The sequence below is a fragment of the Pelobates fuscus genome, chromosome 4 (genome assembly GCF_036172605.1).
Source record: "Pelobates fuscus isolate aPelFus1 chromosome 4, aPelFus1.pri, whole genome shotgun sequence".
Lineage (NCBI taxonomy): Eukaryota > Metazoa > Chordata > Amphibia > Anura > Pelobatidae > Pelobates > Pelobates fuscus.
The window spans coordinates 226,167,008-226,179,465 of record NC_086320.1 but is presented as its reverse complement, the minus strand read 5'-3'; the positions used below and the strand labels follow the sequence as shown (position 1 = coordinate 226,179,465).

At 37.6% G+C, this 12,458-nt stretch overlaps 1 protein-coding gene across 2 annotated transcripts in view; it reads right to left on the bottom strand.

Annotated features, from left to right (window-relative positions):
- The window catches only part of COL15A1 (collagen type XV alpha 1 chain), a 353,153-nt gene that overhangs the window by 44,134 nt on the left and 296,561 nt on the right, over nucleotides 1-12,458 (bottom strand). For both annotated transcript variants that reach the window (XM_063451925.1, XM_063451926.1), the window contains exons 25-28: nucleotides 11,297-11,368; nucleotides 10,202-10,237; nucleotides 9,577-9,630; nucleotides 2,769-2,828 (exon numbers count right to left, since the gene is read on the bottom strand). In XM_063451925.1, the coding sequence (XP_063307995.1) occupies nucleotides 2,769-2,828; nucleotides 9,577-9,630; nucleotides 10,202-10,237; nucleotides 11,297-11,368 (222 nt within the window). The remainder of the gene's footprint in view (nucleotides 1-2,768; nucleotides 2,829-9,576; nucleotides 9,631-10,201; nucleotides 10,238-11,296; nucleotides 11,369-12,458) is intronic.

Sequence of the window (12,458 nt, the reverse complement as noted above, 5' to 3'; positions counted from 1 at the left end):
GTGTGTGTGTATATGTATGTCATTGAGTGTCTGCCTGTGTGTGTGTCAGTGAGTGTGTTAGTGTTTGACTGTCAGTGTGTGTGTGTGTGTGTGTGTGTGTGTGTGTGTGTCCGTCAGTGAGTATCTGTGTGTATCGGTCAGTGAGTGAGTGTATGTCTGTCAGTGAGTGTGTGTTTGTGTGTCTGTCAGTGAGTGAGCGTATGTCTGTCAGTGAGTGAGTGTATGTCTGTCAGTGAGTGTGTGTTTGTGTGTCTGTCAGTGAGTGAGTGTAAGTCTGTCAGTGAGTGAGTGTATGTCTGTCAGTGAGTGAGTGTATGTCTGTCACTAAGTGTCTGTGTGTGTCTGTCAGTGAGTGAGTGTATGTCTGTCAGTGAGTATCTGTGTGTGTGTGTCTATCAGTGAGTGAGTGTGTCAGTGAGTGTGTGTGTGTGTGTGTCTGTCAGTGAGTGTATGTATGTCAGTGAGTGTCTGTGTGAGTGTGTGTGTATGTCAGTGAGTGAGTGTATGTCTGTCTATGAGTTTGTGTTTGTGTGTCTGTCAGTAAGTGTCTGTGTGTGTGTGTGTCTGTCAGTGAGTGAGTGAGTGTATGTCTGTCAGTGAGTTTCTGTGTGTGTCAGTGAGTGAGTGTATTTGTATCATTGAGTGAATGTATGTCTGTCAGTGAGTGTGTGTGTCTGACAGTGTGCGTCGGTCAATGAGTGACATGAGAGGCAGCAAAATGGATCTTTTTGCTGCTTTTTCAAAACAATTAAAAAAAAACAAACATTTATTTAATCAGCATGCAGTTCATGGCCAAAATTGTTTAGACACATTCTTTTCAAATATAGAATTGTAAAATCATGGATTGTATTTATATTTTTTGTTCTGCAATTATAGCCTTCTTTATTCTTGAAAAACTAGATTCTGGAACATAACTGCAAGGATGCTATGTCATCTGCAAAACCCTTGGTGAATTCAGACATTGAGTTTGCGCAATCAATTCTACATTGCAATTAGATTAAAAAAAACAGTTTCCAAAAGTGTTCATTTGCGTTGAGGTCATGAATCAGTATAGGTGAACAGTTCAATCAAATGTTCAACACTGTTCCTGACAAACTGTTTCCTCGTAGACTTAACTTTCTGTACAGTCAGCTTTGCAATAGTGAAACAACAATTCCCCCAAATTCTTGCTACACATTTTGAACCACAATGTCATTGTATGATGTAGTGTTCTTTTACTGGAATTACTTTGAGTCTTGTGTTTTAATTACTCATGAAACATGTCTGATTTGCTTAAATTAAGAACACTAAACTCACAATTAAAACATTCATAGTCTGGGTTGGAAAAAGTATTTTGTTCACAAACTATTTCTTGCAAATTGAAACTGTTTTGACTGTCTGTACTGTCAAGATAATTGTTTATATTACTGTGGGTTTATAGAATAAATACTGAATTAAAAAACTGAATAACAAAATTCCAGGTAAAATTCTCCAGCTCACTTTATTGATTAGCTATTTTAGCTTGAATTTTGCAATTTGGTTTTACGTTCACTACAATTATTTTAGAGAATAATTTTGCATGTGATTATTTTACTTACTATTTGAGTGAAATAAACCGAATGAAGTAAATAAACCCAGAAATAGTATCCAGATCTTAGCAAATGTATCATTTAAATCATAGAGTTGAGAATTAATTTATTCATTTTGTTTAAAGCAGCACTGTCATGGCTGCATCCGTTTGTTTGTTTTTTTAAACCCCCCTCCCGACTCCACTACATCTTATTGCCTCCCTAGTCACATCCAAATGCCCCTATATTACCTATTTTTTCATCTTTATTTCCTCCCGGACCTAGATCCTGGGCACCATCATCTTTGTGTGGGCAGATGAAGGTCCTGTGGGACACGTCATCTGCCCACACTAGAGCGCACTGTAAAATTCCAGCGCATGCCCAGTTAAACACGTGGGCATTCGCTATTGTCCAAAATACGGACGGGAATTTCATCTATTCATTCACCAGAAAGACGAAAGCATGAATAGAAATTTCAGACGAACAAATAATGAATGTTCATTTGTTCATTCATTCTGTTTATTACAAGGAGGGAGCTACAGACAGCTCACAGTCTCCCTTATTTACTAATACTAAGTAATCTAAGTAGTATTAGTATAGTTGGCTGAAAGACCGATTTAGTTTTGTTAGCCTCTTGGTAGATAGCTCCCTAATACCATGGGAATTAGGGAGCTATCTACTAAGCAGCTGCAAGATGCAGCCGCAGCACGGATCGGATTGGAATTTCATTAATTCGAATGAAATTTCGGTATGACCTAAAAGTACCGAATGTTGTCCTAACACGAATGGACAAATAATACTAATTCTGTTAGGATGAAATTCAGTAGTATATATGACAGGACGTTCGGGAATACTGAAAGGAGGCATCACAAGATCACGGAGGAAAGGGTGAGTATTGTAAGAAAAATACATAAGACAAAGTGGTCTCTACTTTGTCTTATATTTTGAAGAAAACTAGATCAGATAGGAAAAAAAGAAGAACAGATCCTGAGAGAGGAAGAGAAGATGAAGCGATTAGGGAAAGGTAAGTTCGGCATGACAGTGCCGCTTTAATTAAAATTATATTTTTTTCCCTTCTTCTAGGTAATAAAACACAGGAACTTAGAATGACCCTACCTTCTTACATATTTGACTAGTTTAGAGTTTTACTTTTTCAGTTGTCAGTAAGTTATCCTACAAATGGTTTATCAAAAATGTAAAAGCTAGATTCACTTCACTTACCAATGAAGATGCTCCTGGATCTCCTTTAGGTCCTTTCACTCCATTTAATCCTGGTCGACCCTGTAATTAAAGTACGTTTTCAATTTCCATACAGGGCACAGTCCATGCATGATGAAGTAAAAACAACAGTTACTATTATTAAAGGAACACTATAGGCACATATACAACTTTAGCTTAAGGAAGCAGTGTTGTTGTCCAAATCATGCAGTCTCACTGCTCATTTATCTGCCATTTAGGAGTTAAATCTCTTTGTTTATACAGTCCTAGGCATGCCTCCCTGCATGTGACTTAAACAGCCTTCCTAAACACTTCCTGTAAAGAGACATCTAATATTTAAACTTCCTTTATTGCAAATTTTGTTTAATTTAGAATTTCTTGTCTCCTGCCCTGTTAATAACATACTACAGGCTGCAGAAGCCTCCTCTGTGTGATTAAAGTTCAAATTACAAGGCAGGAGATAAAATCTTATAGAGCAATATAACAGCTGATTGAAAATGCAAGCTGTGTAAGTCACAAACAGGGGAGGTGTGGCTGGGGCTACATAACCAGAAACAAAAGTGATTTTCCTCCTAAATGGCAAAGAATCGAGCAGTGAGACTAAAGGGGCATGATCTATACTGCATAACTGCTTAAGTAAGCTAACGCTGTTTTGATGCCTATAGTGTCCTTTTAAATACTTTGATTATTATTATTATATTTATATTGCACCAACAAATTCTGTAGGGCTTTACAATGGGTAAACTTTATATTTCGATTTATACACTATAGCGCTACGGAATATGCTGGCGCCAAATAAATACCAGTAATAATAATAATAATATCACGTTTAGCACATTGAATATGCTGGCACTGTTTAAATACCAGTAATAATAATAATAACAATAATAATAATAATAATAATATCACATGTTTATCACATTGAAATGTAACAACCCCAAGGAAATTACACAATGCAAGATATTTTTAATTAATTATATATTTGTGTTTTAAGATTATTTCTTGACAGTGGTTAACAGGAAGTTACAACTGAGACATAGTAAGATGAACTTTCCAGAACCTAAGGCTGAGGAGATCTCTGGAAAAGCCTAGGATTTAATGTCTTTCCTCAAGAAGAATTGCATGCATTTACAGACACATGCATATATAGCAATATACATACACATTATGAAAGCAAATTAATATTACAAAGAAAACAACACAAGCATAAATATGAACTCCTTTAATACCAAAACAATGAACAACTTTCATTTCAAATTGCAAAAAAAGGTTTTATATAGAACAAAACAGTAATTATTTCTGAGTTGCCATGGCATCTTAGAAACATATGTATAATACAATGGCATAACTGTGATATTGTGTATGGGCATTATGATGGCATACAGACTTTTTGTTTTATCTATTGTATTTTTATAATAATGCATTGCTACAAGGGCAATCAGGTTCTTTACTAACCCCCGTGATCAAGATATTTGACAAATTGTTTTCATTTTTGCAATTTCCATAAAAGATCATTAAACATAAAATTCTATAATTGTACATATTTTTAGTTTTTTTGTCTTATTTTTATGTAGTAACTATGTATCCCGAATTTCAGAAAAATGTTCGGCAAATGTTGTAAACAAAAATAACATGGTAGTGAAGTGGTTAATATTCCCAGTGTTGCTTTTTCTATGGTATTTCCAGGCAGTTGCAATGAATCCATAGTGCAATATGAGGGGATAACCATATGACCCCATTCTGACTACTTACCTATCAATTAATTATAAATTATGTATAGCACTGTTAAAATAATGTACAGTATAGCATTATTTAAACATTGGTGATCAGAAATGTAAAAATATTAGCAATGTAAAAGTACATTGTTTAATATATTATTATGGCAAGAAATGGAAGCAGTGATGGCTAGTTTGACAGTCTTGTTTACTAAGCTTTCTCAAGATGCTAAATGTACATTTCAGGATATAAATTAGCTTCCATATATGCTGAATTTACTAATTTGAGAACCATTAATCATTGAAATCGATGTATAGATTTTGTCAGCTGGAAAGAGTTTATAATAAAAACTTGTTTGACCCTCATGAAATAAATTGCTATCATAAATATAATTTCATTGTGGAAATGACTTACTTAAAATTATAAATTTGTAAAAGCACTCCATATTATCTTGATATTATTGTGAAAATTGTTTTATTCTGGAGGGGGTTAAAGATGCAAATTATACATTTGTCGCATTTATATAGTTTTTTGTATTGAGATCAACAACATTAAACGTGTGCCAACACAACACAATTATTTTTAGATGAACAAATTATATTATACTATGTGTGAAAAAAATAAAATAAAAATATATCGCTGTATGTCCCCCTCGTAGATGGAGTGACTAAGGGGATATGTAATAAATCAATTAGATTTCATATTTGTGTATATTTTACCTGCTATTGTATACTCTAATTATCAGCTCCTAGTAGGATTACCAGAAGCTGATAATTAGAGTATACAATAGCAGGTAAAATATACACAAATATCAAATCTAATTGAAAGCGCAAGGTATATAGTAGCAAGTAATATGCAAAAAGTGTAATAAAGTCAGTACTGGGGATACTGATAAAACCACAAGAGACATAAAAAAAACAATGAAAATACAAAGATATAATTGAGGATTAAAATGCAAATCTCTCATAAATTTATAATTAGTCTTCAATGAATGTAGCAATAGGTCTGAATGCTGGTGCGACAAATAAAGTTGCAGCAGTGGCGCAACTAAGGTGAAAATGTTGCTATACAAACCTATTTGCTGAAATAATACAGTACTTGTCAGTTTAAGTGGCCGCATCAGTTTTTTTTTTTTTTAACCCTCCTTCCGACTGCAATACATTTTTTGTGCACCTAGTCACCATCAAATGCCCCTAGGCCTACATTTTATATTTTTTACTAACGTTATTTAATGCCTGGACCTAGGCCTGGGCACCGCCATCTTGGTGTGGGCATATGAAGGCCCTGTGGGATACGTCATTTGCCCACACTAGATAGTGCTATGAAATTCCGGCACATGCCCAGTTAAACACTTGGGCATTCGGACAGGAATTTCATCAATTCATGCATTCATCAGAAATACAAATGAATAAATATAAATTTCAAATGAATAAACGAAGACTACTTCATTTGTTTAGTTTATTACAAGGAGGGAGCTACCGGCTCTCTACTCCCTCCTTGTAATATGTGAAATTAGAAGCAGCGGGGAGTGCTCCCCGCCACTTCCTAACTCCCCCCATACATCCAGTTGTTCTATTAGAACATGTGGCTGCTCACTGTTCTAAAAAAAGAAAGTTCCCCATCCCCTAATTAATTAAGGGGGGCCTAATACAGGTCTCCACCCCCACCCCCCTATGGACCAGCGCGGTTTATCCCGGTCCAAACCGAACTGGCTCACAAGCTACCACAAGCTTCTACGACCTCCTGCAGCCTACATCTCGCTTGCCAGATGGCAGGTTATGACCACACTCTCAGGGTGGCGCCCTATCAACCTTTACATGAGCGGCTAGACGCCATACTTCAACACTTCTGGGAGAAGCTAGAGCAGCGTGCTTCCCACCCATCCCGGGTGAAGCGACACACCAAATACCTATTGCCTGCACCACGAGCCTATCTAGGCCAATGGTCGCGAGGAAACCTCCTCCAAAGCATAGACCACGACGCCGGAGGGCCACACGCTGCTGGTGGAGGACGACCACCAGGCCCTTCTGCAGCGCCCATAAAGTGAGAGACCCGGCCTCTCTGAGCACCCCGAGTCTGTGGCCCAAGGATGCCAACCTTGAACGAGGCTTGAAGCTGGGAAGGGTCCTTCCACCACCCACAAATTCTATCCACTCACCGCTACTCCCAGGTGCCCACTCCCAGGATGCCCAGCAAAGATATCGGCTGACACTGGAATCTGAGCATTGAGCACCCTCCACCAAGCATGATGGAATAAACGGCAGGGACGATATACACTTTAACTCCCTAACGATAAGTCAAACCTCTAGTCTAAGCAAATACCGTCTGCTGATGATGTGCTGATGCTCTGAATGAAAGGGGACATGTCACTTCGGACCCACGGTCGACAGTCATTTCATACTCTATTTGACTTGCTTCTGTATGATAGTCGTTGGACTGCCAACTTACTGGGCCTAGAAGCAATACATGTGTAATGTTCCTGTCCCCCACTTCAGTTTATCCTGTCATGTCTTTACTTAAGGTTGTTCTGCAATGGAGGGGGGAGTCAGTAATTGTGTTAGCCTACATAGCTTGTTTTAATGCCAGTTAGGTTTATACTCTTTCGTACATATAGCCTGGAATACTCTAATTCCCGCGTATGTATCTTCTAATAGCACACTCATAAATAGCTAGCGTGCTCTGGCTAATGTTAAACTCATTATAAAACAGAACAAGCACTATGCTACTCCTACCTTATTGTTTATCAACATGCGCTCTCTGTTAAACCGGCATCTATTTCTTTACTAAGCGCGATATCATAACTACCCATTGTGCAAATAGCATGCATTTTCCATAGCCTATCGTTAAACTTTATTTACACTGTGTAAGCCTTGCTTTATGATTTTTAGTTATATACTACGCTGATCCACCAGTTAGCTACTGTATTTCATTCACTTTCATTCTCAGGATGAGAATATCATTTTGCCTCTTTATAAATCACTGGTAAGACCACATATTGAATATGCTGTGCAATTTTGGGCACCTGTTCTAAAGAAGGATATTATGGCACTAGGAAAAGTGTAGAGGCGGGCATATCAGCTATGAAGAAAGGTTAACAAATGTAAACCTCTTTAGTTTAGAAAAACAGGGGATATGATAACATTATGCAAATATATTTGGGGCCAATACAAACCATTGTGTGGAAATCTTTTCACAAACCGGACTTTACATAGGACACGAGGCCATGCGTTTAGACTGCGAGAAAGAAGATTTTGACAAGGTTTTTCTACTGTAAGAAAAATAAGGATGTGGAATTCTCTGCCTGAAGAAGTGGTTTTATCAGAGTCCATACAGATGTTCAAACAGCAACTAGATGCATACTTGCAAACACAGAATATTCAAGGATATAATTTTTCAATGTAGGGTAATAGCTGCTTGATCCAAGGATAAATCTGACTGCCATTCTGGGGTTAATAAGGATTTTTTTTCCTAGTTTATTGCAATTGTAATTGCTTCAAACTGTTTTTTTTGCCTTCTTTTGGAACAACAGCAAAAACAAATGTGAGGAAGGCTGAACTTGATGGACGCAAGTTATTTTCAGCTATTTAACTATGTAACTATGTACTGTACATCAATGTATAGAATAACTTGATATTCCTAGCAAAGAAGTTTGTTAACTTTTACTTAAAAATTATACAGTCAGCTCGAGAGTTATTTTGTCATATATGAAACGGTAAAAGATATGTTTGCATTAACTCAATTTTTCCCATATGTAATGAATCACATAACGTCTCAATAAAATAAAGAATTACAAAAAAAATAAAAAAATAAGTGATCAGCCAGAGTTATTGTGCATCATAGAACCAATATGATAATAAAAATGCCTAAAAACTATTTTTGTTAGGCATGTGCATGGGAAAAAATTCGGGACTTCGGTTCAGTTCGGCACTTCGGCAATTTGGAACTTCAGGACTTCGAGTAAGTGTAGGGTTAGGGTTAGGGTAGGGTTAGGGTTGGTTTAGAGGTAGGGTTAGAGGTAGAGTTAGGGGTAGGGTCAGGGTTAAGGGTAGGGTTAAGGGTAGGGGTAGGGGTAGGGGTAGAGTAGGATTTAGGGTAGAGGTAAGGTTAGGAGCAGGGTTAGGAGTAGGGTTAGAGGTAGAGTTAGGGGTAGAGTAGGTTTTAGGGTAGGGGTAAGGTTAGGAGTAGGGTTAAAACTAGGGTTAGGGTTACCCTACCCTAACCTTACTCCAACCACTAACCCTAACCCAACCCCTAACCCTACCCCAAACCCTAGTCCACCCACCAACCCTACCCCAACCCTTAACCCTACCCCTAACCCTACCCTTAACCCTACCCCTACCTCTAACCCTACCTCTACCCCAACCACTAACCCTACCCTAATCCTAATCCAACCACTAACCCCACCCTAACCCTTAACCCTACCCCTACCTCTACCACTAACCCTAACCCTACCCCAACCCCTAACCCTACCCTAGCCCCTAACCCCAACCCTCTCCTGTTTTTCCACTTTTCAGAAATCCGAAGCACTTCTGAAATTCTGCAATTTCCGAAATTCTGCATTCCGAAATTCGGCATTCCGCAAGTCGGCATTCTACAATTTGGCACTTCAGCACTTCGGACATTCTGAAGGATCCGGTTGTCCGAATTTCAGAAATTCGTCCGAATTTGCATTCGGAAGGAAACAAATTTCACATGTCTAATTTTTGTATTTCTAGCAGGTGTGGGAGTCATGATTGTGCATCTCTCACACAGACATTCTGGGTGCTGGGCAATGCACATGTGATATATGTGTGAGAGCTGCACAATTGGGGGGGAGTAAAGTGCGGGGTGTATTAAGGGTCAGGTGGCAAAAGGAATCTTTGCAGGTGTAGCAAAAAATCCTTGCACTAGCCCTGCTTGCAACTGCCCACAACAGCAAAAAAGGTACAAAATGGCATCATTTAGAAGACACACACTTTCATAATCCCCACATGTCTGGTTACAGGTGACAGTCAATACATTATAAAGTATATTACATAATACATTTAATAAAAATAGACCAAGATTAAAAAAAAAACTAAAGCAGGAAGAAATACAATGCAATGCAAATACATACTGGACGTCCCGGGAAACCAAATTCTCCCTTTATGCCAGGCTTTCCCATTGGCCCCTATGGAATAAGAGATTGTGTCACATATCAAAACATAATGGCAAAAATCAGTCATGAAGGCATGGTCATACACTAAACTCAGAATTTTTGCATTGTAAATTGAATAATGGATGGAAAGATTTCAGGCTAAAATAGCTGATCTGGAAAAAAAATTCCAAGCTCTACAAAGTTAACCTAGAAATATTTGGAGCTATTATGCTAACCAAAGCTTTAGAGAAGTATACAATTAAACTCATTCGGATGGTATCCACATTTGATGACACCAGTAAAGGGTTGAAGTAAGGTACTAAGATTTTGAAAAATACACAGTCAATTTATTTCTTACAGCAGTGTTCACTTGAATTATTTTTCATCAAAATTAACATGGAGCTACAAACTTTGATTGAACAGGTCATGTGAAGGCAATCAACTTGACTAGACTTACTTCACAAGATTCTGTGATAGGTACATAATCAGAATTGTATTATGTTTCACCAAGATGTAGGTTGCCTCGCAAAATATAATAGTAATGCATCTTGTCTGATCCTATATAATGCATGTTGTCCTTTATTTTATTTTAAACACTACTTACCATTTGCCCTGGTGGTCCCATCAATCCAGGTTCACCCTGGAAGAAATATAAAATTCAGAGTTAATTTATGATCTATTGATTTTATTATATTCAGCAACAGATTATAACCCAGCCCCACTTTTCTTAGCCTATCATTGCTGTCCAAGGTTGAATGTGAATAGATGATTCAGAACTGAATATTCCACATTATCTGAGCAGTAGTTGAAGGGCACTTTTCTGTCCCTGAAGACTCTCAGTTTTTGCCAAACTGTGTGAAAATAAGTTGACAGAAAATGAGGGGGTGGCAACGAAATCCTCTTTGCACCAAAACCACTGCTTTGAGTTCCCCATTTAATTCTATATAATTGAATGTAGAATGGTATGTGCACAATATCACTTCCATTACTCTTACTTTTCAAGTGAGTTAGTGAGATACTAAAAAGAATATCTTTACAAAGTAAGTCAAAATTCTGAGGGTAACTAATATGCCTATCTATAAACCTCACCCCAAATAGAGGCAGCTTAATGCCATGCCAGGATTATTGGAGGATGGAGTTGCAAAAGTATTCAAGAAATGTTTGATTAAAGGAAAGTGGTTGATTATGTCCACACCAAAATAGAGCAGAGTTCTCAGGGCCCTCTGTGAACTGGGATGAGGCCAGTGACTGGCCCACTCTCAATCTATTTTCAGGGGGTATGAGGAAAATAATATATATATAGCAGAGATCATATAATGAAAATTATTTCCCTCCAATCTTATATGGCTATAAAACGGCAAAAATAGCCTGAATCAAAATGCTCTTATCCACTGACCAAATATATATAAGAACATTATCTGTACTCCTGAATTTAAACACATATAAATGTGATCAACTCATTACCTATCACCTTTATATTAAAGTGGAGGGCCATCTTATAATTATATACAATATTTGCATATTCAGACCAGATCAACTATATAGTAATATGTGTATCATTGTATTGCAATGTACTTTTTAAGATATAGACTATTTTAATGTTTTAACCAACCAAACTTAACAAAAAGAAAAAGATTTGTAAAATCTTATAGTTTCTTTGTCATAGGTTTAAGAATCGGTTGAAGGACTAAATATGTACCTTTTGTCCCCGAAGTTCAGCAATTAAAGATCCATCATCTGCTATGATTGCTCCTGGTTCTCCCTTTTCACCCTAAAAAATTAATAATGACGATTTTGTTACTATATCATCATTAAAGACTGTAGTGTAACTGTAATACAAATGCTACTGACATAAAAACATTGTTCAAAAGTTGATTCTTCTGATTTTACTACTCTGAAAAAAAACAACCTGAATTAATATATAATAATATATATATGTGCATCATCTTTAGAAGAGGCTTCCTTCTGGGACCACAGCCATGCAGACCAATTTGATGCAGAGTGCGGCATATGGTCTGAGCACTGACAGGCTGACCCCCAACAAATTCAACCTCTGCATCAATGCTGGCAGCACTCATATGTCTATTTCCCAAAGACAACCTTTGGCTATGTACGTGCACTCAACTTCTTTGGTTGACCATGGCGAGGCCTGTTCTGAGTGGAACCTGTCCTGTGAAACCGCTGTATGGTCTTACCCATCGTGCTGCAGTTTAGTTTCAGAGTCTTGGCAATCTTCTTATAGCCTACGCCATCTTTTTTTTCAGATCCTCAGAGTTCTTTGCCATGAGGTGCCATGTTGAACTTCCAGTGACCAGTATGTGAGAGTGTGAGAGCGATAACAACAAATTTAACACACCTGCTCCCCGTTCACATCTGAGACCTTGTAACACTAACAAGTCACATGAGATCGGGGAGGAAAAATGGCTAATTGGCCCCAATTTGGACATTTCCACTTAGGGGTGTACTCACTTTTGTTGCCAACGGTTTAGACATTAATGGCTGTGTAAAATGGGGTGAATTTGCTTATATCTCCTGAGAATTCCAGGAGTAAGTGTTTGTTTATTTGTTAAAGCGCTACGCACTTTTCACTATTTGGCATTTATTTGCACAATAGCGTTTTTCTGTCACATTAATGGCTGTGTGTTGAGTTATTTTGAGGGGACTGCAAATTTACACTGTTACACAGGCTGTACACTTACGACTTTACATTGTAGCACAGTGTCATTTCTTCAATGTTGACACATGAAAAGATATAAAATATTTACAAAAATGTGAGCTGTGTACACTCTTTTGTGAGGTACTGTATATATGTACATGTAAAGGCAGTATAGTAGCCCTTAAATTTTGGGAGTTTTTTTTGG